At 46.8% G+C, this 27,642-nt stretch overlaps 1 protein-coding gene across 1 annotated transcript in view; it reads right to left on the bottom strand.

Annotated features, from left to right (window-relative positions):
• Window positions 1–364: 364 nt before the first annotated feature.
• The window catches only part of LOC129832147 (protein phosphatase 1L-like), a 60,543-nt gene continuing 33,265 nt past the window's right edge, over window positions 365–27,642 (bottom strand). Inside the window, exons 2-4 of the mRNA XM_055895948.1 lie at window positions 13,469–13,673; window positions 3,860–4,021; window positions 365–2,523 (exon numbers count right to left, since the gene is read on the bottom strand). Of these exons, the coding sequence (XP_055751923.1) occupies window positions 2,174–2,523; window positions 3,860–4,021; window positions 13,469–13,673 (717 nt within the window). The 3' untranslated portion in view covers window positions 365–2,173. The remainder of the gene's footprint in view (window positions 2,524–3,859; window positions 4,022–13,468; window positions 13,674–27,642) is intronic.

The raw sequence follows: 27,642 nt of genomic DNA, 5'->3' as shown, positions 1-27,642 counted from the left end.
ATCAAAAAACAATCACACAATGTATTCCAACAGTTTAGATTTATAAAACAAATTACAAATGTATAAAATACATGAAGCCCATTATAAATCATTTAAAGTACACCTTAATGTAAAGTGTTACCTGGATTTACCCAGTCAACATCTACCACCATGTATCCCATTTACCGTACAAAATCAAATCAAAAATACCATACAAAACAAGTGCTAGTGACAAACCAACAGGTGGCATGATCAGGTTTCTTTAGGCCACTCACCAGCACTATTAAGCATGGTCATTGAAATACTGTATTTGCAGATCTCAAAATCAATCAAATAATTTCTCAACATCAGTTTTTTCTCCCATGAATGAAGACAAAAGACAATGTTATGATCATTAATCCTTTTATTATTATCATCCATTTGATTTTCTTAAAATTCACAGATCTTTTTTACAGTTTCTTAAATTCAACAAAAACTAATACAAAGTCCACAAACATTCTGAAACATACATTATTTTGGAAGAATGTACAACTGAAAAAGCACATAAAAACATACTAATCAAGTACATACTGCTTTTGTTAATCTACCAAAGAGTTGGTGCATTGCTTTCTTCATTGCAGATGTGGAGGGGGAGGATAACATGGGAACAGCATGTACATTCATGTTACACTTCCTTGTCTCATGGAGACATCTGTGATGGTATTATATACGTGACATATGATATATACATGCGATGTGAATGGCATGTCAAACGTTACATTAGAAACCAAGGAGTTTGTTTTGGCAACAAATGAGGAAATGTATATTTTTAAAAATAAGGCAACAAGTACATATTTAATTCAAAGGCTTCATATTATGTTTTGAGTCCGTCAGTTGACAGAAATAAACTTAAAAAGTTAACTGTACAATATGACAGGCAGTGACATGGATGGTCTTTTTACTGTGTACTCTCCCACCCCAGAGAACCTTGATGTAGAGGGAGCATGAGACCATAGAACTAAACCCAACTTCAGAAAGACAATCGGCTGCCATTGATAAGAATAAAAGACGTGTAGACTATTCAAACAGTACAATGCCATTGCGCCTGTGAAAATGTATTTGTATAATTAATTCAAAAAGACTGACATAACAATAACAACAGCATGGCGCAAACATTTGTGCAACTATTGTCAAAGTGCCACTCATTCCTAGATCAGGGTTAACTGGGGATTAGCGTTATAGAAATGCATTCTGGGCAGAGGGTTATACACAGATTGTTGTTGACAGACAGGCATAGATGACATCATTAGTAGTTTGCATGAATGAGGAAAGGAATATTATATTTAGTACCAATACATTTCAGAACTTCAAAATAGTTGCAATTTTCAGTGCAGTCAATTGGGGGGGGGGTACTCAACTGCAGGTCAAAAATCAACATGGAGATCGGGAGCGGACTGATTTGAAGGTCTATGGAGCCGACAGACAAGATGGAATGTTCAGAATAGAATGACAGAACCATGTTAGAAATCAAGGGGGGACAGTGAAGCATCAAACTGAATGTGATTTCTATAAGACTCATTTGATATGATGCACTCAGGCAAGCAACAGTCCATTGATTAGGACTGCAGAGCATGTACGTATCTCCTAATGCCATTTAAATCCAATCAGTCACATTGTGTCCGTCCCCCCCAAAATAGGCCATGCCAGACAAAACAGTTAAGTTTGTCTAGTCTCATCTCTCTTTAAAACATACAAACTATTTAGCCCCTCCGGCTAACCAAACAGGTGCTCTGATGCATGTAAGCACCAATCAGATGAGACATCTGCTGATAAAGGTTCTCTCAGAGATGTACAAATCACTGCCTCGACTTCAAATTATGTCAATATCTCGGTGTACCTCTTATGCAAAACAGTGACTCAGTGTAGGGCCTGGAGGATATGACTGCTTAAAAAAAACTAAAAACATAAATGACACGTTATGGAGATTGAAGAAAAAAGACATAACAAGTGACTGTTGGAGAGAATGAGTGAATTTGTAAGTGTACGTTTTAGTGTTTGCATCATGGTGGTGAACGGTTCATTTCTGTAAATATCTTCGATACAAACAGTTCTCGCTCCAAAAACTGGGGGCTTGTTTTGTCTTTTCTCTTAAACCTATGCATATACATACAGTACATATATAATATAGATCTCTTGTTTGGATGCATCAGTAGGTCTACTGCTCTGTGGCCTTGCCACCGGCACCTTTAAACTTGACCACCATGACGGTTATGTTGTCTGGGCAACCGCGGTAGAAAGACTGCAGGACGATGCTCTTGGCGCCAAAGTGGGGTTCGTCGAGGCGCTCTTTGATGAAGCGTATGGCCTCCTCGTTGCTGAACGCATCCCACAGCCCGTCTGATGCCAGGATCATAAACTCTGGCTGCAGCTTATCTAGGTCAAAGGTCATGATGTCAGGGTCAGGGATGACCACATTCAGGTTCTTCAGAGGGTAGTCGCCCAGCGAGCGAGACATGGCCAGGATGCCCTGAACACGCCACGAACCGTTGAAACTGATGAAGCCACCTGGAGGGGGGAGGATGGGGAGAGAGGGATGACCGAGAGGACAAACCGATGGCTTTTAGTTACAGCAGACGGGATGAAGAGATAAAATACATTGTGTTTTATGAGCAGATCCATGAATCTTTATCAACAACAGTATCAAGCCTTTCAAGTGAAGGGTGAAAAAAATCTATCTATGTATCAGCGCAACAAACGTTTCTTTGGTTTAACATCTTTTCACTGACAGAATGGTTTATATTGGACAGTTCACATACTGAAGTTCAAAGGTAAAGCAGAACAATAAACAGTACACACAGAGGTCTGCGCAGCCCTGTCTGTGTGTCTCTGTGTGTTTGTATTCTCTCCCACTGCCAGAGCACCAGATAATTACCCATGAAGAGGAATCAGAGTAACACACTGGATAAAAGGCTTTACTTGGAAGCCATACTCAACGGGAGGGAAACAGGGTTACCCTGAACTTGAACTCTGCATCATAATAGCTATTTAAATAGCACTGTCATAATAAATGACAGAGCAGATGTAGAGAGTCATTGCAGCTGGTGTGAACTTATGACCACTGACACAGTTATTTAAGTCAGTTACTGGAAACCACTAGCCAACTAGCTTACCCAGTTTGTGTGTAATTTGCTGTCATTACTTATTTGCAGCTCCACTACCCACAGCAACCTGTAGATGGTGAGCTATGGACAGCCAACAATAAGAGTAGTGTGTCCTACTTGATTTGTTACTCATTTGACTGAAGGCTAAATTTAATCAAAATCACATAAAGGAGAATATGAAATAGTATAAAAATGATAATTACATCACAGGCCTATGGGCTCTGTAGACATTTTTGGGGCTTTCTTGAGGAGTGCATTCCATTCCTCACTCACTGGCCCCCCTGATCTATATATATAAAAAAACAATATTTAACCTTTATTTAACTAGGCAAGTCAGTTAAGAACAAATTCTTATTTACAATGACGGTGGGTTAACTGCCTTGTTCAGGGGCAGAACGACAGATTTTTACCTTGTCAGCTTGAGGTTTCGATCCACCAACCTTTCGATTACTGGCCCAACGCTCTAACCACTAGGCTACCTGTGGTTAGAGCTATAATGAAATCAAGGAAATCTGAGATCTGAGATCAAGGTCGTGCAAATAGTCATGATACTGCTCCTGATTATAATTTTTAAAAAATCTTCATTTGGTAGAGGCTTGGTTTTTACACCTCAGTATAGCTACAATATAACAGCTGAACCAGGGATAGTTTTGTAGTTTCCTCTATAATGTTTAAGATCAGGGCTAGTGGTGGAGAGAACTGATCCTAAACCAGTTATTAAGGCATGTTCTTTTGCTTACCAGCTTTCTTGATCCTCTTGCGTTCTTTGAGCTGGTAGGGCTTGTGATCATGTGACAGGGCGATGGCGTTGCCGTCTTTGTCACAGAGGACTCCGCGCGAGTCGCCAACGTTCGCCACCGTCAACTCTTTATCAGACAGCAGGGCCACCAGACATGTGGTACCTGAGAGAGGCCGGATAGAAGAGGGGGATAGGAAAGAGGGAGGAGAGAAAGAGAAAATACATCCATGTTAGTCTAGAATAAAACTTGTACATCCTATTGTCAAAGACTGCCAAAGACACACTATAGCAGGGGCGTCAACCTCATTCCAACCAGGCGAGGGAAGTTCCTCTAATCAGTGACCTTAGTTCAACAAACAAAGTATAAGGGAGGTGCGAAAACCCACAGACACTCGGCCCTCCGTGGAATGAGTTTGACACGTGATCTATATAGTGTCTGCTTGTCCTTTTCTACTTGTCCTCCTCGGGTTGTTTTATTCTCCCTTTCCCTTCTTTGTTTGGTTTCCCAGTCTCTGGGCTGAGACTGAAGCCCATTGTCTGAGATCCAAGGCCCTGCAGTGAGAACAGACCAGTCTGTTTGACCATCTGTCTGTTTGCACACCACACAACTTAGAACAGGACAGAGGGGGGATGGGGACGTCTGACTGGACCACCCCAAAGAGGAGAGAGGCTTTGGGAATGACAGAGAGAGTGAGTGAGGGGAGGTCCATTTCATTGAATGAACTGAACCTGCCTTTAGTTTCAACCTTGCATGTCCACACTTATGATTGTGATACACTCTGCGGTTTCAGGGCTAAGTGAGGAAATTAAACAGGTCCAGCTCCCTGGTGATGTTTTTTCATTCACTTCAATCATTTAGAGGCAAAGATGCACAGAGCCGCCTGAAGCTGACCAAGAAATAATGTGGGAAGAGAGAAAAATGGGGTGAGCGATGCAGAGAGAGAGATGGTGAATAATAGGGGAAGGAGAGAGAGAGGAAAATTAGATTACTTCTCAGCAGGACAGTGATTTTGTTATTTCCATGTATAGCTTTGAGTGAGGGAGAAATGACAAAACAAATGGAGAAAACCGACACACACACACACACACACACACACACACACACACACACACACACACACACACACACAGAGAGAGAATAAACAAGGGAAGGTGGGAGACAAAGTTATCTATTCTATCTTTTCATCTCTGTGTGTGTCTAATCCTCTCCTGCTCCGGTCTACAGCTGGCACCTCTGTCCCATGCCATCCAGCTAATTATTTTTATCGGGTTCCCGTGGTGGAGAAAATGGGCTGCACTGCCCTGCAAGCGCACCCTTCCCCAATTAGCTTCACGAGCCGCACAGACACACACCTACCCTTCTCCATTGAAACGATCATCCTAGCACACACATAGCACTATCTGATTAGCTAAACTTTACCCTGTGCACATCCACAACTCCAATTAAAACCTAGCATATCTACACAGACTGACTTCTCCAAATTAGCCCAGCATACCGTCGCTAGTTCACTTCAATTAGCCAAGGATACCTACACAGGTTGACTTCTCCAATTAGCCTAGCATATCTGCGCTAGTTCACGTCTTCAAGTAACCTAACAAACCTAGGCTAGCTCTTCTTCAATTAGTTAAGCTCGACCATGTTCCGATCTCTTTTTGCTGAGCATTAGTCATGGTCTGGGCACGTCAACTTCTCCAATTAGCCTACTTTAGTGTGTGCGCATGACTATGTCCATGACATCGTCTACCCACTTAAAAAAAATATATAAAAAAGAATCTACTTCCCAGTCCAAAAGAAATGGCTTCCCAATACTTCCTCTGAGGCTGCATTTATTGTAGCTGGGGGATTTTAACAAGGCTAATCTGAAAACAAGGCTCCCTAAATTTTATCAGCATATCGAATGCGCGACCTGGGCTGGGAAAATTCTGGATCATTGTTACTCTAACTTCCGCGACGCATACAAAGCCATCCCTCACCCTCCTTTCGGCAAATCTGACCACGACTCCATGTTGTTGCTTCCAGCCTATAGACAGAAACTAAAAACAGGAAACGCCCGTGCTCAGATCTGTTCAACGCTGTTCCAACCAATCTGATTCCACGCTTCAAGATTGCGTCGATCACGTGGACTGGGATATGTTCCAGATTGTGTCGAACAACAACATTGATGTACACGTTGATTCAGTGAGAGAGTTTATTAGCAAGTGCATCGGTGATGTTGTACCAACAGCAACTATTAAAACCTTCCCCAACCAGACACCGTGGATTGATGGCAGCATTCACGCAAAACTGAAAGTGCGAACCACTGCTTTTAAATCAGGGCAAGGCAACATGACCGAATACAAACAGTGTAGCTATTCCCTCCGCAAGGCAATCAAACAAGCTGAGCGTCAGTATAGAGACAAAGTAGAGTCGCAATTCAACGGCTCAGACACGAGAGGAATGTGGCAGGGTCGCCCCGTTGCACTCACTTCCGTCATCAAGAAGTGCTTTGAAGGGCCTCCCGAGTGGCGCAGTGGTCTAGAGCACTGCATCGCAGTGCTAGCTGCGCCACCAGAGTCTCTGGGTTCGCGCCCAGGCTCTGTCGCAGCCGGCCGCGACCGGGAGGTCCGTGGGGCGACACACAATTGGCTTAGCGTCGTCCGGGTTAGGGAGGGTTTGGCCGGTAGGGATATCCTTGTCTCATCGCGCTCCAGCGACTCCTGTGGCGGGCCGGGCGCAGTGCGCGCTAACCGAGGGGGGCAGGTGTACGGTGTTTCCTCCGACACATTGGTGCGGCTGGCTTCCGGGTTGAAGGCGCGCTGTGTTAAGAAGCAGTGCGGCTTGGTTGGGTTGTGCTTCGGAGGACGCATGGCTTTCGACCTTCGTCTCTCCCGAGCCCATACGGGAGTTGTAGCGATGAGACAAGATAGTAATTACTAGCGATTGGATACCACGAAAATTGGGGAGAAAAGGGGATAAAATTACGGGGCGATAGTCGTTTAGCTCAGTTACCTTAGCTTTCTTGGGAACAGGAACAATGGTGGCCCTCTTGAAGTCAAGGATCACATCACCTCCACCCTACCTGACACCCTAGACCCACTCCAATTTGCTTACCACTCCAATAGGGCCACAGACGACGCAATCGCAATCACAACCCATCTGGACAAGAGGAATACCTATGTAAGAATGCTGTTAATCGACTACAGCTCAGCATTTAATACCATAGTGCCCTCCAAACTCGTCATTAAGCTCGAGACCCTGGGTCTCGACCCTGCCCTGTGCAACTGGGTCCAGGACTGTGACGGGCCGCCCCCAGGTGGTGAGGGTAGGAAACAACATCTCCACCCCGCTGATCCTCAACACTGGGGCCCCACAAGGGTGCGTTCTCAGCCCTCTTCTGTAGTCTCTGTTCACCCATGACTGAGTGGCCATGCACGCCTCCAACTCAATCAAGTTTGCAGACGACACTAGTGGTAGGCTTGATTACCAACAACGACGAGATGGCCTACAGGGAGGTGAGGGCTCCGGCGTGTGGTGTCAGGAAAACAATCTCACACTCAACGTCAACAAAACAAAGGTGATGGTCGTGGACTTCAGGAAACAGCAGAGGGAGCACCTCCCTATCCACATCGACGGGACAGTAGTGGAGAAGGTGGAAAGTTCCTCGGCGTACACATCACGGACAAACTGAAATGGTCCACCCACACTGACAGCGTGGTGAAGAAGGCGCAACAGTGCCTCTTCAACCTCAGGAGGCTGAAGAAATTTGGCTTGTCACCAAAAACACACAAACTTTTACATATGCACAATCGAGAGCATCCTGTCGGGCTGCATCACCGCCTGGTACGGCAACTGCTCCGCCCACAACCGTAAGGCTCTCCAGAGGGTAGTGAGGTCTGCACAACGCATCACCGGGGGCAAACTACCTGCCCTCCAAGACACCTACATCACCCGATGTCACAGGAAGGCCAAAAAGATCATCAAGGAAAACAACCACCCGAGCCACTGCCTGTTCACCCCGCTACCATTCAGAAGGCGAGGTCAGTACAGGTGCTTTAAAGCGGGGGCTGAGACACTGAAAAACAGCTTCTTTCTCAAGGCCATGAGACTGTTAAACATCCCTCATGAACATTGAGTGGCTGCTGCCAAAATACTGACTCAAATCTCTAGCCACTTAAATAAAAAAATTGGATGTAATAAATGTATCACTAGTCACTTTAAACAATTCCACTTTATGATGTTTACATATCCTACATTACTCATCTCATATGTATATACTGTACACCATCTACTACATCCTGCCTATGCCGTTTGGCCATCGCTCATCCATATATTTGTATGTACATATTCTTATTCATTACTTTACACTTGTGTGTATAAGGTAGTTGTTGTGAAATTGTTAGATTACTTGTTAGATATTACTGCACGGTCGGAAATAGAAGCACAAGCATTTCACTACACTCACATTAACATCTGCTAACCGTGTGTATGTGACCAATAACATTTGATTTGAGCTCCATCTGGTCTAGATATCAGCTTTTCCCTACTAAACCCAGGTCCCGACTATAAAAGAGTAGTTGTCCTCTAGGACATACCAGGCCAAAGAAAGGTTCAATAAATAACTCACTGTGTCACATTCGCTGGAGTAATTATCGGACCAAGGCGCAGCGGATGTTGAGTGCCACATAATTTATTAGAAAGTGAAACTTAGCAAAACAAAACAATAAACTAACAACGAACCGTGACTACAGAGGTGCTACGTGCACCAACTCAAAACAATATCCCATAAAACACAGGTGGAAGAAAATACTACTTAAATATGATCCCCAATTAGAGACATCAATAGCCAGCTGCCTCTAACTGGGAATCATATCACACACACCAACATAGAAAAATTAAACTAGAACCCCACATAGAAAATAATAACTAGAAAACCCCCCAGTCACGCCCTGACCTACTCTACCATAGAAAATAATAACTAGAAAACCCCCCAGTCACACCCTGACCTACTCTACCATAGAAAATAATAACTAGAAAACCCCCCAGTCACACCCTGACCTACTCTACCATAGAAAATAATAACTAGAAAACCCCCCAGTCAAGCCCTGACCTACCATAGAAAATAAGGGCTCTCTATGGTCAGGACGTAACACACTGTATTACAAGACTATTCAAACAAACTTCTCTCTTGGCCATTTCATCAGAGGCCTTTCACCCACTTCTTTTCCCTTCTATTCTTCCCAGATAAAACAATGGATGGATGAAGGGATGAGAGGAGAGAGGGATAAATCTGATATGAGGTTGTCCTGGGGACTCTCTGCTCATCCTGATTATAACAAAAGCTCAGAGTTCCAGTCCCCAAATGATGTACCCGCTAAATCAGATACAAGGACAACAATCAAAAACAATTACCAGTCCAACTCACCCCCAAGACTCAGGGAGGTAGTTTAGCAGAAAACTCAGAGCCAATTCAATACGTCTGACTAATGCTTTGAAACACGAAAGCAGTTAAAAAAAAAAAAAAAAAAATGTAGTGTAGCTTTATGGTAAGATTATCTTTGGGCTCAATCTTAATCCTTACTGTCATCCAAACAAAGGGGGAGTGAAACATGGGAGGATAAATGAACGGGCCTTGGAGAAGAATGGGCCGAGGAGGGGACAGTTGTAACCTGTCTGGGAATCAACAGGTCATGCTGCTTTGGAGGGACGGAGGGGTGGGAAAGAGGGAGGGATGTGAGAGAAGGCAGATGGGACTGGATCAGTGGACAGGCTAGTTTAGTCTTTTCCACAAGACTTGGAGGTTGAAGCAGATCACACAATAGATTTCTATCAGCAGCTGGGGTTTCTCCGGAGAGTAGGAGGTCAGAGGAAGGCGAGTGGTCCCGTGTAGCTCAGTTGGTAGAGCACGGCGCTTGCAATGCCAAGGTTGTGGGTTCGTTTCCCACGGGGGACCAGTATGAAAATGTATGCACTCACTACTGTAAGTTGCTCTGGATAAGAGCGTTTGCTCTGTAAGTAAGAGCGTTTGCTACTGTAAGTTGCTCTGGATAAGAGCGATACATTACTAAAATGTAAATTAGTGTAACAGCGGTAGTGCCTTCGCTAAGTGGGCACGTCACAGGAGGAGTAACCTTGCCTGGGAGTACCTTAAAAGTCAACTGCCACCCCCAGACTGGGAGTTAAATTATGGTCTCGGGTTCAACACCGGTCCATTCTACTTTTCCAATCAGGGTGTCACATGACCTCCGCTAGAATGTGACTGACAGCTTGAATGGCCCTTTTATACCAGCCACTCATTCAAATACACACTCAACGGAGTCATGTGAGGTTCTGTGTGTCATAGTGTTCTGTACACTCCACAAGGCACCCTCCATCGCTCTCTCCCTCCCTCACTCTCAACCTCAAAATAAGTTAACATGCAAGGAATTACACTGAAACAAAATTTAAAAACGCAACATGTAAAGTGTTCGTCCCATGTTTCATGAGCTGAAATAAAAGAATACAGAAATGTTCCATACACACAAAAAGCTTTTCTCAAATGTTGTGCACAAATTTGTTTACATCCCTGTTAGTGAGCATCTCTCCTTCGCCAAGATAATCCATCCACCTTACAGGTGTGGCATATCAAGAAGCTAATTAAACAGCATGATCTGTTGCCAGAGAATTGAATGTTCATTTCTCTACCATAAGCTACGTTGTTTTAGAGAATATGGCAGTACGTCCAACCGGCCTCACAACCGAGGACCATGTGTATGTCATCGTGTGGGCGAGTGGTTTGTCAACATTGTGACAAACCCATGGTGGCGGTGTGGTTATGGTATGGGCAGGCATAAGCTACAGACAATGAACGCAATCGCATTTTATCAAATGTCAATTTGAATGCACAGAAATACTGGGTTGATATCCTGAGGCCCAATGTGTGTCCCATTTGTTTTAAGGTATCTGTGACCAACAGATGCATATCTGTATTCCAAGTCATGTAAAAATCTTGCATGTCGCGTTTATATTTTTGTCATGTAAATATTCCGTAGACACCCTCCCTCTCGATCTTACTAGTTTGTTCTCTTCCTCTCTCGGACTCTACCTCTTTCTCCACCTCCCAGCCTGAACATTAAGTTAGAATGTCAGGATCAGGAATGCGTGGAGCGGCAGAGACATTCCGTGTGCTGCATTCCTGAAATCGCCGTGTGTGAAGCAAGTCTTTACCGCCAGCTTATCATGAATATTTTAGCTCTCTTTTCTCTTCCCTACATTCTGAATAAACCATCAGTGCATCTGTGGTGACAACTTCTCTCCCCCACGCTCTCTCCCTCAAGGCTTTCCCTCCCACTGCTTTTTGGTCCTGTAGGTGCTAGATGAGTGTGGGTGGAGGTGAAGACGGATGGAGCTCCATCTCTCGCCCCTTCCCTCTCTAGGAGTTCAGGACTACACCCTTCCCCTTTCAGTATCACCGTCTCAACCCTATTTTTGTCCCTTGGCTTCCACCCTTTTCTTCCTATCTCCCCCACCCTCACATCTTTCTATTCTTTCCACACACTGGCCCTTTGTCGCTCTGTCCAGCCATTTGTTCTATTTGTCCTCTTTCCCTTTATTATGGAACTCTATACCCTCTCACTCTATATACAGTGCCTTCAGAGATATTCACATCCCTTGACTTTTCCACATTTTGTTGCGTTTCAGCCTGAATTTAAATGGATACATTTGCGATTTCTTTTGTCCCTGGCCTACACACACACACACCCCATAATGTCAATGTGGAATTATGTTTTTAGACATTTTTGCAAATTATAAAAAAAGGAAAAGCTAAAATGTCTCAAATCAATAAGTATTCGACCCCTTTATGGTAAGCCTAAATAAGTTCAGGAATACAAATTTGTTTAATAAGTTGCATGGACTTTTTGAACAACTACTTCATCGCTGTACCCGACACATACAGATAATTGTAAGGTCCCTCAGTCAAGCAGTGAATTTTAAAACAGAGTCAACCACAAAGACCAGGGAGGCTTTCCAATTCTTAAAGGGCACATATTGGTAGATGGGTGTAAAACATTTTTTTTAATAACAAAACAAGATATTGAATATCCCTTTGAGCATGGTGAAGTTATTAATTGCACTTTGGATGTTGTATCAATACACCCAGTCCCAAGGCACTAAAGTAAAACTGCAGAAAATGTGGTAAAGCAATTTACATTGTATTCAAGAAAAACATTTATTTGGGGCAAATCCAATACAACACATTGCTGAGTACCACTCTCCATATTTTCAAACATAGTGGTGGCTGCATCATGTTATGGGTATGCTTGTATTCGTTAAGGACTGGGGAGTTTTTCAGGATATAAAATAAACAGAATAGAACTTAGCACAAGCAAAATCTTAGAGGAAAACCTGGTTGTCTGCTTTCACCAGACACTGGGAGGGGAATTCACCTTTCAGCAGGACAATAACCTAAAACACAAGGCCATATCTACACTGGAGTTGCTTACCAAGAAGACAGTGAATGTTCCTGAGTGGCCGAGTTACAGTTGACTTAAATCTGCTTGAAAATCTAGAGCAAGACCTGAAAATAGTTGTCTAGCAATGATCAACAACCAATGACACAGCTTGAAGGATTTTTAAAGAATAAATGGGCAAATATTTCCCAATCCAGGTGTAGAAAGCTCTTAGAGACTTACCTGGAAAGACTCAATGTGCTACTACAATGTATTGAGTCAGGGTTGTGAATAGTTATGTAAATGAGATATTTTCCCCATTTAATATCTAATAAATTTGCAATAAAAAAAACCAACATGTTTTCACTTTGTCATTATGGGGTATTGTATGTAGATTAGTGAAAAAAAAACAGAAATTTTATCCATTATGATTTCAGGCTGTAACAAAATGTAGAATAAGTCAAGGGTATATGAATACTTTATGAAGGCCCTGTATCTGTCAAGCCCCCTGAGGAGAGGCAGCGTGGGCACTCTCTCTCTCCCTCTTTTCTCTTTGGAATCAGAAGAGATAATTGCTACATGTCTGATGAAGATAAAGCTGTATTTTAATAGCTGAATAAGCAGCACGGCCGGAGCCCACTGTAAACGACCGCGAACAACTCAGAAATACTATGCAAGCCGAAATGTCGTGCTCCTACAAAAACAACAATGCACACACTTGCACGCACACACACGCGCAAATGTACGCACAAACGAGCACCCTTGAACCACAGCTATTTATACAGGCTTCCTTTCCGCTAGCTCTCACAGTCACAAACACCACAGCTACTTCAACAAACTCTCTGCCCTGTCCCCAAACATACCATAGCCATAATTTGTGCATTTTTCACAGCCTACATGTTAGACAACACTATTTAAGCATGCAGAAATGAGTGCAATCAATCCAAAACAAAGAATTGCGGTCAGTGTAGAACACGGATCTCAAGACTGACTCATCCAACTAAAAGTTAAGTCAGCTCTACATATTCTAGCCTATTCATTCTATTTCTGTGCGAAGTTTGTGTGAAATAATTAAAAGAGTTCCCTTGAATGGTTGAGTTCAGGATTAAGGTATAAAGTGTTGCTAGATTAGTGGCTAGGGGCAGCTGTCTGCCCACAGAGGTGTGGCTGTGACCTTTAACCCCTGGCTGCCCTGCCCTCTGACCTGCTTCGTTGTAGACGGCTGACAGCTTGTCCAACATGTCCCTGTCCAGAGCCAGGATCTGCTGCTCCAGAATGGAGGAATAGGACAGACTGTCACTGCGCTCCTTTTCATCCTTCTCTTTCTCCTTCTCCTTCTCTCGGTCGTAGCTCAGGAGCTGCTGACGCAGCGCCTCCGACAGATGGGCCTTGGCAAAGTCAGCCGCCGCCTGGGAGGAAGAGGGAGGGGAGAGAGGACTACAGTGAGCTGGCTATACTGAAGTTAGAGTTATGTATGGTGTAAACTGTAAGAAATTGTAAGCCAAGTGATGTTCACAGCTCTGCCTCGCCACACAGCATCAAACGTTTTGTGTGACTACAGTGCAGGCGGGCACACACACTTGGGGGAGAAGACCGAGGCTACAGTAGCGGTGACCTGGCTGTCCTTCGTTCCTTGCTGAAACCCAGATAAAGCAGGAGATAAATAGCCAGAGATGAGGGGGAGAAACTACACCACTAGCCAAACACTTCCCCTCCCTCCGCTGTGCTGTGGAATACAGCTGAGCAAGAGAAACGCAATCCTCCCCTATCCATTTCAGCCAGGCGATAACGTCACTGCACACCCTTTTACGGACAAATATGCAACGTTTCCCGGCAAAAAGATTGTCTCGTTTCTCTACTCCTTTCCTGAATCATGGCCAGAGAGAGAGAGAGATTCAAGCCAAGCCGAGCTGAGCCAAAACCAAAAGAGAAAGATAGCAGTGTAAGCTAATGAGTTTTTTTTTGGCCTGTTATATTGCCTCGCCATGTTTCCATCCACTAGCCTTGTTTCAGCCATGTTGTGGCCTGGCTGTTTATCAGGGGGCTTGGCGTTTGTATACGAGGTCAAGGGCCGCAGACAGTGCCTGAGCTTGTGCCTTATCATTCTGAAACCTTCTCTGCCAAACATTTCAACTCGCTTCACTTTCTCCGACTCTTCCCTCACCGTATCTCTCTCCGACTCTTCCCTCACCGTATCTCTCTCCGACTCTTCCCTCACCGTATCTCTCCTCACCGTATCTCTCTCCGACTCTCCCCTCACCGTATCTCTCTCCGACTCTCTCCTCACCGTATCTCTCTCCGACTCTCTCCTCACCGTATCTCTCTCCGACTCTCTCCTCACCGTATCTCTCTCCGACTCTCTCCTCACCGTATCTCTCTCCGACTCTCTCCTCACCGTATCTCTCTCCGACTCTCTCCTCACCGTATCTCTCTCCGACTCTCTCCTCACCGTATCTCTCTCCGACTCTCTCCTCACCGTATCTCTCTCCGACTCTCTCCTCACCGTATCTCTCTCCGACTCTCTCCTCACCGTATCTCTCTCCGACTCTCTCCTCACCGTATCTCTCTCCGACTCTCTCCTCACCGTATCTCTCTCCGACTCTCTCCTCACCGTATCTCTCTCCGACTCTCTCCTCACCGTATCTCTCTCCGACTCTCTCCTCACCGTATCTCTCTCCGACTCTCTCCTCACCGTATCTCTCTCCGACTCTCTCCTCACCGTATCTCTCTCCGACTCTCTCCTCACCGTATCTCTCTCCGACTCTCTCCTCACCGTATCTCTCTCCGACTCTCTCCTCACCGTATCTCTCTCCGACTCTCTCCTCACCGTATCTCTCTCCGACTCTCTCCTCACCGTATCTCTCTCCGACTCTCTCCTCACCGTATCTCTCTCCGACTCTCTCCTCACCGTATCTCTCTCCGACTCTCCCCTCACCGTATCTCTCTCCTCACCGTATCTCTCTCCGACTCTTCCCTCACCGTATCTCTCTCCGACTCTTCCCTCACCGTATCTCTCTCCGACTCTTCCCTCACCGTATCTCTCTCCGACTCTTCCCTCACCGTATCTCTCCTCACCGTATCTCTCTCCGACTCTCCCCTCACCGTATCTCTCTCCGACTCTCCCCTCACCGTATCTCTCTCCGACTCTCCCCTCACCGTATCTCTCTCCGACTCTCCCCTCACCGTATCTCTCTCCTCACCGTATCTCTCTCCGACTCTCTCCTCACCGTATCTCTCTCCGACTCTCTCCTCACCGTATCTCTCTCCGACTCTCCCCTCACCGTATCTCTCTCCGACTCTCCCCTCACCGTATCTCTCTCCTCACCGTATCTCTCTCCGACTCTTCCCTCACCGTATCTCTCTCCGACTCTTCCCTCACCGTATCTCTCTCCGACTCTTCCCTCACCGTATCTCTCTCCGACTCTTCCCTCACCGTATCTCTCTCCGACTCTTCCCTCACCGTATCTCTCCTCACCGTATCTCTCTCCGACTCTCCCCTCACCGTATCTCTCTCCGACTCTCCCCTCACCGTATCTCTCTCCTCACCGTATCTCTCTCCGACTCTCTCCTCACCGTATCTCTCTCCGACTCTCTCCTCACCGTATCTCTCTCCGACTCTCTCCTCACCGTATCTCTCTCCGACTCTCTCCTCACCGTATCTCTCTCCGACTCTCTCCTCACCGTATCTCTCTCCGACTCTCTCCTCACCGTATCTCTCTCCGACTCTCTCCTCACCGTATCTCTCTCCGACTCTCTCCTCACCGTATCTCTCTCCGACTCTCTCCTCACCGTATCTCTCTCCGACTCTCTCCTCACCGTATCTCTCTCCGACTCTCTCCTCACCGTATCTCTCTCCGACTCTCTCCTCACCGTATCTCTCTCCGACTCTCTCCTCACCGTATCTCTCTCCGACTCTCTCCTCACCGTATCTCTCTCCGACTCTCTCCTCACCGTATCTCTCTCCGACTCTCTCCTCACCGTATCTCTCTCCGACTCTCTCCTCACCGTATCTCTCTCCGACTCTCTCCTCACCGTATCTCTCTCCGACTCTCTCCTCACCGTATCTCTCTCCGACTCTTCCCTCACCGTATCTCTCCTCACCGTATCTCTCTCCGACTCTCCCCTCACCGTATCTCTCTCCGACTCTCCCCTCACCGTATCTCTCTCCGACTCTCTCCTCACCGTATCTCTCTCCGACTCTCTCCTCACCGTATCTCTCTCCGACTCTTCCCTCACCGTATCTCTCTCCGACTCTTCCCTCACCGTATCTCTCTCCGACTCTTCCCTCACCGTATCTCTCCTCACCGTATCTCTCTCCGACTCTCCCCTCACCGTATCTCTCTCCGACTCTCCCCTCACCGTATCTCTCTCCTCACCGTATCTCTCTCCGACTCTTCCCTCACCGTATCTCTCTCCGACTCTCTCCTCACCGTATCTCTCTCCGACTCTCTCCTCACCGTATCTCTCTCCGACTCTCCCCTCACCGTATCTCTCTCCTCACCGTATCTCTCTCCGACTCTCCCCTCACCGTATCTCTCTCCTCACCGTATCTCTCTCCGACTCTTCCCTCACCGTATCTCTCTCCTCACCGTATCTCTCTCCGACTCTTCCCTCACCGTATCTCTCTCCGACTCTTCCCTCACCGTATCTCTCTCCTCACCGTATCGCTCTCCTCACCGTATCTCTCTCCTCACCGTATCTCTCTCCTCACCGTATCTCTCTCCTCACCGTATCTCTCTCCTCACCGTATCTCTCTCCTCACCGTATCTCTCTCCTCACCGTATCTCTCTCCTCACCGTATCTCTCTCCTCACCGTATCTCTCTCCTCACCGTATCTCTCTCCGACTCTTCCCTCACCGTATCTCTCTCTCTGAATGTCCCTTGCTCTCAGTGTCTGACCCCTTCCCCTCTGTCTGCTGTTCCCACAACCCCTCAGTCCTCTGTGTTCTCTTTGGTGCAGAGGCCTATGGGTGGAATATCCGTCTAGGCCTCTTTCTCTGGCCTTTCTCGGAGCTGCATGGGGACATATCTGACGTGGTCTCAGACATTCCTTCCTTCCTGTGGTTACCATAGTGACCGCAGGGATCATAAACAGAGGTCAGAGAGAGAAATATAAGAATTTCTGGAGGAACTACATGGGACAGTAATGACCACATTAATAGCTGCTTTGGAACATTGTTATTGTGACTTACGAGGCCTGTCTTTGTTGACAATGGCGATTCATCCTTTCAGACATCCCAAGACCAGCTGTGAGTGTATATGAGTGAGTGAACACAGCCATTAAAGCTTGGATAAACAAACAACAGGGATATGTCTTAGTTATCCTGTTAAGTAACAGAGTGGATGATCAGACACCTGTTAAGAGCTCAGCCTCTGATCCCTGATCTACTCTGGCCTGTCCTACTCCCACTGCACCCCCTGACCTGTCCTACTCCCACTGCACCCCCTGACCTGTCCTACTCCCACTGCACCCCCTGACCTGTCCTACTCCCACTGCACCCCCTGACCTGTCCTACTCCCACTGCACCCCCTGACCTGTCCTACTCCCACTGCACCCCCTGACCTGTCCTACTCCCACTGCCTGCACACTGATCAACGCCACATGTAGTACAATACTTTAGACCTACTGGGATGTCAACGTGTCTACGATTACCCAGATATGATCAGACGCCTGAGAGGAGAAAGTAGAGTGGTGGGGAAACAGATGAAGGGGCAGCAGTCACGGTTTGAACAGAGAGAGTGTGTGTGTGACTTATCTGGGCTGTGTTATTTGCTGTGTCCCGTGATGGAGAGCGGAAGGGAGGACTGTGGAGAGAAAAAAATAAAAGGGATGACGGAGGGACGGAGAGAGGGATGACGGAGGGACGGAGAGAGGGATGACGGAGGGACGGAGAGAGGGATGACGGAGGGACGGAGAGAGGGATGACGGAGGGACGGATGACGGAGGGACGGATGACGGAGGGACGGATGACGGAGGGACGGATGACGGAGGGACGGATGACGGAGAGGGATGACGGAGAGGGATGACGGAGGGACGGAGGGACGGATGACGGAGGGACGGAGAGAGGGATGACGGAGGGACGGAGAGAGGGATGACGGAGGGACGGAGAGAGGGATGACGGAGGGACGGAGAGAGGGATGACGGAGGGACGGAGAGAGGGATGACGGCGGGACGGAGAGAGGGATGACGGCGGGACGGAGAGAGGGATGACGGCGGGACGGAGAGAGGGATGACGGCGGGACGGAGAGAGGGATGACGGCGGGACGGAGAGAGGGATGACGGCGGGACGGAGAGAGGGATGACGGCGGGACGGAGAGAGGGATGACGGCGGGACGGAGAGAGGGATGACGGCGGGACGGAGAGAGGGATGACGGCGGGACGGAGAGAGGGATGACGGCGGGACGGAGAGAGGGATGACGGCGGGACGGAGAGAGGGATGACGGCGGGACGGAGAGAGGGATGACGGCGGGACGGAGAGAGGGATGACGGCGGGACGGAGAGAGGGATGACGGCGGGACGGAGAGAGGGATGACGGCGGGACGGAGAGAGGGATGACGGCGGGACGGAGAGAGGGATGACGGCGGGACGGAGAGAGGGATGACGGCGGGACGGAGAGAGGGATGACGGCGGGACGGAGAGAGGGATGACGGAGGGACGGAGAGAGGGATGACGGAGGGACGGAGAGAGGGATGACGGAGGGACGGAGAGAGGGATGACGGAGGGACGGAGAGAGGGATGACGGAGGGACGGAGAGAGGGATGACGGAGGGACGGAGAGAGGGATGATGGAGGAGTGTGTGTGAGAGAGATCAGAGTGGTGTTATCTGCTGTGTGGGCACGCACGACTCCAGCAGCCGACAGTTCTGCTGCTGCAGGGACATCTTAATCATTACCGTGACTAACTGGTGTGTGTGCTGACTGGAGGGTTTCAATAGACTCAAACTACATCATTTTACCACACCGTCCGATGGCAGTTGGGTTTCAGACTACGTATTCTCTAATTATGCTTAACAATCTTTACTTTACTGCCTAACTATTTAGTTCCTAACTTTATGTATTCTTCATTATTTAGTTCCTAACATTATACATGTCTGTCAGTTAGAATGACATCCACTCACCTTGAAAAATAATTTTATACGAAAAACTTGGAAGTCATTAACACAATTGAAAAATCGAATGTTTAATTATTGAAATAGCATGTTCGACCGAGAAATTGTACCAATCTGTTTAAGGCAGTGTGGCAAACAATAATGCAGGCACTAGGGATGGGGGTGTGAGCATGCGGGTCTGGGCAGAGGAGATGTGTGCGTATGTATATGTTTGTTTTTGGAATGTAAAATGTTTTTTTTTTTCTTTAAGATGCCGTGGACGGCAGTAGCAGAAGGCTCAACAGCCTAGCCTAATGAGCAAAATGACCATGTATTGGGAGTTGGCCTTGAGGCGATGCTTCACCAAGGCAACAACAAAGCAGCGGATCCGATCATAGGAGAGAGGCGTCTGTCAGCAAAGAGATGGAAAGGCAGCAAACATGCTCTCCTGATGAGACACACATTTATCACCTCACACAGGGGAGGATGCCCCGTGTTCTTCAGCTATGTTCTACAAGGAGATTCCCCCTCCCTACACACAGCTCCCCTTATATAACCAAACACTCTGAAGACCTTCTCCCCCCCCCCCCCCCCAACTGCACACGTTCCAAATCCCCTCTACCTCCCATACCATCACCATATTCCTTGCCTAATCCAAATGCATAACCCATCCACCCCTCATCCAATGATAACAGCCAGATCTCTTTACCATAGGCATCCATCAGACAGTGAGGTTATTAGATACAGGGAGAGTTATGTACTGTAGGTCTCTTCAGGCTGACTGAATAGAATGACCGCAAGGGAGAGGACTGAACAGCTTCTCTACTGCCAGGTTTAATGATGGATAAGGAAGGGGGAAAGTAATTTTTTCATAAGGAGGGGAGTGGGTCTGTTATTTTAACTGCTGTTTCTCCAACAGAGTGAGAAAGGGAGAGGGGGGGGGCAGTTAACTAGCATAACTGAAGTACATCATTAAAATACATTCTCCATTTGTACAAAGAGAGGACGAGAGAGAGCGGGAAGTAGAGGGAGCGAGAGGAGTAGAGAGCGAGAGGACGGCAGTGGATTAGCTTTGCTGAAGTACATCATTAAAAAATATTCTCCATTTGTACAAAGAGAGAGAGACAGAGAGCGAGATATTCAGATATCAGTAAGAGTCAAAGGCCTGGCTGACAATGAGGCTAGAATGCTACAGAGGAAGAGTCTGTGGCCATCTTTGATTGAACACAGAGATGTGGGGGATACTCGTCTCAGCTCACCTCTTAACGCAAAAAAAAAACAACATTTAAAATGTTTGCAAATTTATATAATATTTACATAAGTATTCATACCCTTGACTCTGTACTTTGTTGAAGCCTCTTTTGCAGCGATTACAGCCTCAAGACTTCTTGGGTATAACCCTACAAGCTTGGCACACTTGTATTTGGGGAATTACTCCCATTCTTCTCTGCAGATCCTCTCAAGCTTGGTCAGGTTGGAGCGGAAGCATTGCTGCACAGCTATTTTCAGGTCTCTCCAGAGATGTTTGATTGGGTTCAAGTCCAGGCTCTGGCTGGGCCACTCAAGGACATTCAGAGACTTGTCCCGAAGCCACTCCTGCATCTTGGCTGTGTGCTTAGGGTCATTGTCCTGTTGGAAGGTGAACCTTCGTCCCAGTCGGAGGTCCTGAGCGCTCTGGAAGAGGTTTTCATCAAGGATCTCTGTACTTTGCTCCGGTCATCTTTCCCTCAATCCTGACTAGTCTCCCAGTCCCTGCAGCTGAAAAACATCCCCACAGCATGATGCTGCCACCACCATGCTTCACCGTAAGGATGGTGCCAGGTTTCCTCCAGACATAACATTTGGCATTCAGACCAAAGAGTTCAATCTTGGTTTCATCAGACCAGAGTATTTTGTTTCCCATGGTCTGAGAGTCCTTTTTGACAAACTCCAAGCAGGCTGTCATGTGCCTTTTACTGAAGAGTGGTTTCCATCTGGCTACTCTACCATAAAGGCCTGCAGAGATGGTTGTCCTTCTGTGAGGTTCTCCCATCTCAACAGAGGAACTCTGCAGCTCTGTCAGTGACCATTGGGCTCTTGGTCACCTCCACGACCAAGGTCCTTCACAGATTGCTCAGTTTGGCCAGCTCTAGACTACTTCCATTTAGGAATGATCGAGGCCACTGTGTTCTTGGGGACCTTCAATTCAGCAGACATTTTTCGGTACCCTTCCCCAGATCTGTGCTTCAACACAATCCTTCTACCTCATGGCTTGGTTTTTGCTCTGACATGTACGGTTAACTCTGGGACATTATATAGACAGGCGTGTGCCTTTCTAAATCATGTCCAATTGAATTTACCACAGGTGGACTCCAATCAAGTTGTAGAAACTTCAAGCATGATCAACGGAAACAGGATGCACCTGAGCTCAATTTCAAGTCTAGCAAAGGGTCTGAATACTTATGTAAAAATAAAAAATAAAGAAATTTGCAAACATTTCTAAAAACCTGTTTTCACTTTGTCATTATTGGATATTGTGTGTAGATTGATGAGGAAAAACATTTTATTTAATCCATTTTATAATAAGGATGTAATGTAACAAAATGTGGAAAAGGGGAAGGGGTCTGAATATTGTCCAAATGCACTGCAACATGGCAAAACAACAAGTGATTAAGATTTTGTTTAATTTCTAATCTTGAATCATCCATTTTGAATGGAAACATTTTCATGGCCTCCTTCACTCACGCCGCCAAACCGTTTTGTTACCAAAGCCCCATATACTACCCACCACTGCGACCTGTATGCTCTAGTCGGCTAGCCCTCGCTACATATTCGTCGCCAGACCCACTGGCTTAAGGTCATCTATAAGTCTATGCTAGGTAAAGCTCTGCCTTATCTCAGCTCACTGGTCACGATAACAACACCTACCCGCAGCACGCACTCCAGCAGGTATATCTCACTGGTCATCCCCAAAGCCAACACCTCATTTGGCCGCCTTTCCTTCCAGTTCACTGCTGCCAGTGACTGGAACGAATTGCAAAAAAATAAAATAATAATAATAATAATTAAAATAAAAAAAATAAAAAGCAACACAATAATAAAATAAAAATCGCTGAAGCTGGAGACTTACTAAACTTATTAGACCTCACTAACTTTAATCAGCTATCTGAGCAGCTAACCGATCGTTGCAGCTGTACATAGTCCATCTGTAAATAACCCACCCAAGCTACCTACCTCATCCTCATACTGTTTTTATTTACTTTGTTCTTTTGCACACCAGTATCTCTACTTGCACATCATCATCTGCTCATCTATCGCTCCAGTGTTAATTTGCTAAATTGTAATTACTTCGCTACTATGGCCTAATTATTGCCTACCTCCTCACACCATTTGCACACACTGTATATAGACTTTCTTTTTTTCTAGTGTTATTGACTGTAGACTTGTTTATTCCACGTGTAACTCTGTGTTGTTGTTTGTGTGGCACTGCTTTGCTTTATCTTGGCCAGATCGCAGTTGTAAATGAGAACTTGTTCTCAACTAGCCTACCTGGTTAAATAAAAGGTGAAGAAAAAAAGAATAAGAAAAGATGTCTGGAAAAGCCATGACGTTTAACCTCAACAGGCACATGTTTACCACCACTCCCCCCGTACATGCATCTGGCTCCATGACAATGCACTGCAGCTCTATAGGTTGGTTTGCTGCAGAGGTGTAGTGTACTGTAACTATATCCTTACAGTGACATTGCAGAGGTCTGTCCTTAGCAGTGGAGAGTGCTAGCCTAGCAGTGAGAGCTAATTTCATTCGGCTAGCATCATGTGTTATGTGTCAAAGCTGCGTCAAGTACATGTTTTAAGTGGGTGTGGGCGTGCACATGTGAGAAAGAGGGGGTCATTGTACCAAATATAGAAGCCATTCAAAACCAACATCCGTGGCAATGTAACTAGTGCCCTACACTCTCCCCCCCCGTACCCTTAGAACCGCCTGCCTCTCTCTCTGCTGCAGTTTCAGAAGAATAAAAAAAAATGCATTGTCTGGCATTTCCCAACATATCATCAAAGCAAACCACTGCTGTTTGAGGTTTTAATAAGAAGGAAACTGTTCTGTTGATTTCTGTCCCTGTTCACCCTAACACTGCAAGCACCCCAGTACAGACAGACTGACTAAGGACAAGCCAGAGACTGAACCCTAACCACAACAGTCAGGGTGGTCATGGTCCAGTGCTTAGCCAATAAACCACAGTAGTTGCAGGTCTATAGTCAATCCCAGCTCCAGTGTTACTAAGTCATTAGGTGTTGTTCAGCTGGCTATGTCTGACCTTCTGGGAGTAACTCTCCTCATCCTGGGTTTCTGATCCAGACCGACCGCTGAGGGATCCAGGGAACGAGGCCTCAGGCCTGGAATGCTTCTACAGTACTACGACTAGACCCATCTGTCAGTAGGACCTGGGGATTACCATCAACCCCTGATCTCTCCTTTATGACTACCAACACCAATGTGTGTGTCCTCTGCGTGCGTGCGTGTCCTCTGCCTGTCAAAGTCTCGGTCCAAACTGAAACACACCCCTTTAATGTTTACGTTCAGTTGCCGTTCGTGTTGTGGAAACGAGGTGGAATGCCCCTTTAATATAAGAGTGAAGTGGGAAAGGAGGCGAGGGAGGAGAAGAGTGGGAGTAGAGAGCTGAGGAGGGTGTAGGGGTGAAAGGAAGGAAGGTGAGGGGCAGAGAGAGCTTGGGGGGGTGGGGTCTGAGAGGAGAGAGCTAGAGATGAGGACAGAAGGAAGCTGTATTCATGACTGGGAGCACTCCTGGCAGATTCTGATAAGGCACACACACACACACACACACCATTCCACCGGCAAATCAGATTGAAATGTAATATTAATATTTCAGAAAAGGAGGACTGAGGATGTGCTAGCCTACACTGGGCTCTGTGACAGAGTGGACTGGGGGCGTGAAATGCTGTAAACTCAAAGTGAATGGAGGTTTGAGATCTAAAACGCTGGGCTGTGAAAGTGGAGAGGTGACTAACAACATTAACAGAGGAAGCTTACTGAATGAAGCCAACAGATGAAAGGCTCCTCTTATGAGTGGTGTGTGTGGTGAAGTAAAGCCTCAGTACTGACTGTTTCGTGAGATTTGGCGAGGTGTGAAGACGGTGTTGACATGAACAAACATCAGAGCAACCCCTTCAATTGGCTGTTCTTTCCGACCTTGCCAGCTGTGACATTCCAGGTCCCTTCGGCACAATCAAGCTCTTTAACATGCAAAAGCCCGCCCCTCCAGGGGTCAGTGGCACAGATGGTTGGCTCTGTTGAATGCCAATAAACAGTCAAGGTGACCATCTCCACCTTTAAAATCATGACATTCAGGGGAGTCAAGTTCTAAACCGACACACGTCCCTCCTTCCTCATAAAGAGATGGGAATTATTATGACAGCAACGCACACCCTGCTTACTCATAAGGATGGGAAAATGTTCACTGAGAAGTGATTCACATTCAGTGAAAGGAAGGAGACATCTGTCAGTATGACCCCATCCATCTACACACACACACACACACACAACCTCTTTACCCATAAAGTGATAGGAATTATGAAAGTCCCTGTGAGGTCAGAGGACACCATTACAGAAGGTGAGGCACATTAAACAAACTAGACAACAGGAGGTAGTTTGTAGATTTGTAGACTATTTCAATTAGGATTAAGGAAGAAGACTCACTGAAGAGCGCTGAAATGCATGCATACTGCTGAAGCATGCAATGAATTCAAGGTCTGTCATGCTTTCCAGTGTGTGTGTGTGTGTGTGTGTGTGTGTGTGTGTGTGTGAAAGATTGTAATGCACAGAGGTGTGCTGATATGCAGACATTACAGCAAGGATGTAAGCAATATTTAATCCTCTCTAAGTCACATACACACAGCTGCCAAAATGCGAAGACTTGCACCTTTTTACAGAATGCCTTTCGTTAGGTATTGTAGGCCTGTAATTTCTGTGATCTATATGATGTTGGTACTGCAGTGTGTATGTAATAACACAGACACGCTGGCGTTAAGGGAACAGGTAAAACCAGCCATTACTCTCACATGGGCGCTCCCCACCTCGGCGCTATGGCCAGTAATTACAGACTCCTATTGACAAATCAACACTGGCCATAAAAACACTTTAGCTGTGGACCCTGCTGAGGAGGAGAGCGAGGGAGGGAACAACCTCACCATGAAACAGAGAGATGGACAGGAAGAGAGAAGTGACAGAGGTAGAGAGGGGTTGAGAAAGACAGAGAGAGAGGAGGATAGAGAGAATAGAGGTAAGAGAGAAGAGGGAAGGGGTGAGGGAGAGGGAAGGGGTGAGGGAGAGAGAACGGGGTGGAGCCTGAGACAATGAGAGACAGAATGTGAACTTGATGCTTATATATACACACACACACACCCTGGGTTATTGTAGGAAGCAGATTGAACTTGTGCACAACAGCCATTTTTCAAAATGAACAGAAAGATAATTCTGAGTATTTCCTTTTAGAACACAGACGGGTTCACTGAGATCTGCACCTCACCCAACAAACGTCCTTGGGCTGAGAACAACACTGTACAATATCTCCTCACAGAGCAGTGAACTACTAGGCTTACCAGTCATCTTGATACCATCCTGCCATTACCACTCACAGCCATTGTTGTACTCCGCTCCATCTCCCCCCCCACACACACACACAGAGCTCCATGAAAAACATGCTTACTCAATAAACCCCCAGCTTCTGTCCCTGTCTGCACCCTAAAGATAATACCTGGCCTATAAAACAGGTAGAGAGGTATAACAGGAGAGTGACAGACCGACAGAGAGAGCGAGAGGTTTGCGACAGAATAGATTGTGAGAAGTAAGAAGTTTCCTCTCCACAGGCCTGCCCTGAGACCTCCATTATACATTCACTTGTCTTACCCGATACCCAGGATATTTTTATACACACCTCTGTGGCAGGTGTGTGTGTGCGCATGATGTGAGTGTGTGTGAGAACGAGAGAGAATGCTGACACTTATTTTCCTCTACTCCCTTTCAGGCTCTCTGTGATCCATATTTAAGAAGTAGGAGATGGACAATCATTGAAGTTCCCTGAAACACATTTGGTGGATGCCTCCACGGAATGGCAAAGAGGTTTATAGTCCAGCACCCACCCCAACCCTAGTTACTGGGTATAGTCCAGCACCCACCCCAACCCTAGTTACTGGGTATAGTCCAGCAGCAGCATCACCCCAACCCTAGTTACTGGGTATAGTCCAGCAGCAGCATCACCCCAACCCTGGTTACTGGGTATAGTCCAGCAGCAGCATCACCCCAACCCTGGTTACTGGGTATAGTCCAGCAGCAGCATCACCCCAACCCTGGTTACTGGGTATAGTCCAGCAGCAGCATCACCCCAACCCTGGTTACTGGGTATAGTCCAGCAGCAGCATCACCCCAACCCTGGTTACTGGGTATAGTCCAGCAGCAGCATCACCCCAACCCTGGTTACTGGGTATAGTCCAGCAGCAGCATCACCCCAACCCTGGTTACTGGGTATAGTCCAGCAGCAGCATCACCCCAACCCTGGTTACTGGGTATAGTCCAGCAGCAGCATCACCCCAACCCTGGTTACTGGGTATAGTCCAGCAGCAGCATCACCCCAACCCTGGTTACTGGGTATAGTCCAGCAGCAGCATCACCCCAACCCTGGTTACTGGGTATAGTCCAGCAGCAGCATCACCCCAACCCTGGTTACTGGGTTTAGTCCAGCAGCAGCATCACCCCAACCCTGGTTACTGGGTTTAGTCCAGCAGCAGCATCACCCCAACCCTGGTTACTGGGTATAGTCCAGCAGCAACCCAACCCTGGTACTACTCCTGTGCTATCCCCTGGCCCACTGACCTCATTCACACTAGTGATTACACACGTCTCGAAGGGGATCATTTCAGTGTGGATGTGTGATGAAGACACAGCACAATTCCTTTTCCTGGAGCACACAGTAGAAAAAAATGTCAGCAACAAACATCTTAGTGTTCCCTCTCCCCCCCAGAATTCAGATTCCGAGAGAGACACAGAGAGACAGACCTAGACAGAGGAATGAGTCCTGATAGAGGAGAGGAGCCCCAGGGATGGATGATTCAACAGTAGCAGGGGAGACTGGGCTTTTCTCTGGACCTGACACCGTCAACTGGGAGATTACTCTGGCTGATGAACTACCTGTTCACCCACTATATCATTCACACAGAAAAATGAGTGCAGTCATAAATAACCCTCAAGCCCCTGATCAATCATTTCATGTTTGATTAATCTGGCCTGGAATGAT

The sequence above is a fragment of the Salvelinus fontinalis genome, chromosome 33 (assembly GCF_029448725.1).
Source record: "Salvelinus fontinalis isolate EN_2023a chromosome 33, ASM2944872v1, whole genome shotgun sequence".
NCBI classification, from domain to species: domain Eukaryota; kingdom Metazoa; phylum Chordata; class Actinopteri; order Salmoniformes; family Salmonidae; genus Salvelinus; species Salvelinus fontinalis.
This window is presented reverse-complemented; position numbering and strand designations above follow the sequence as displayed.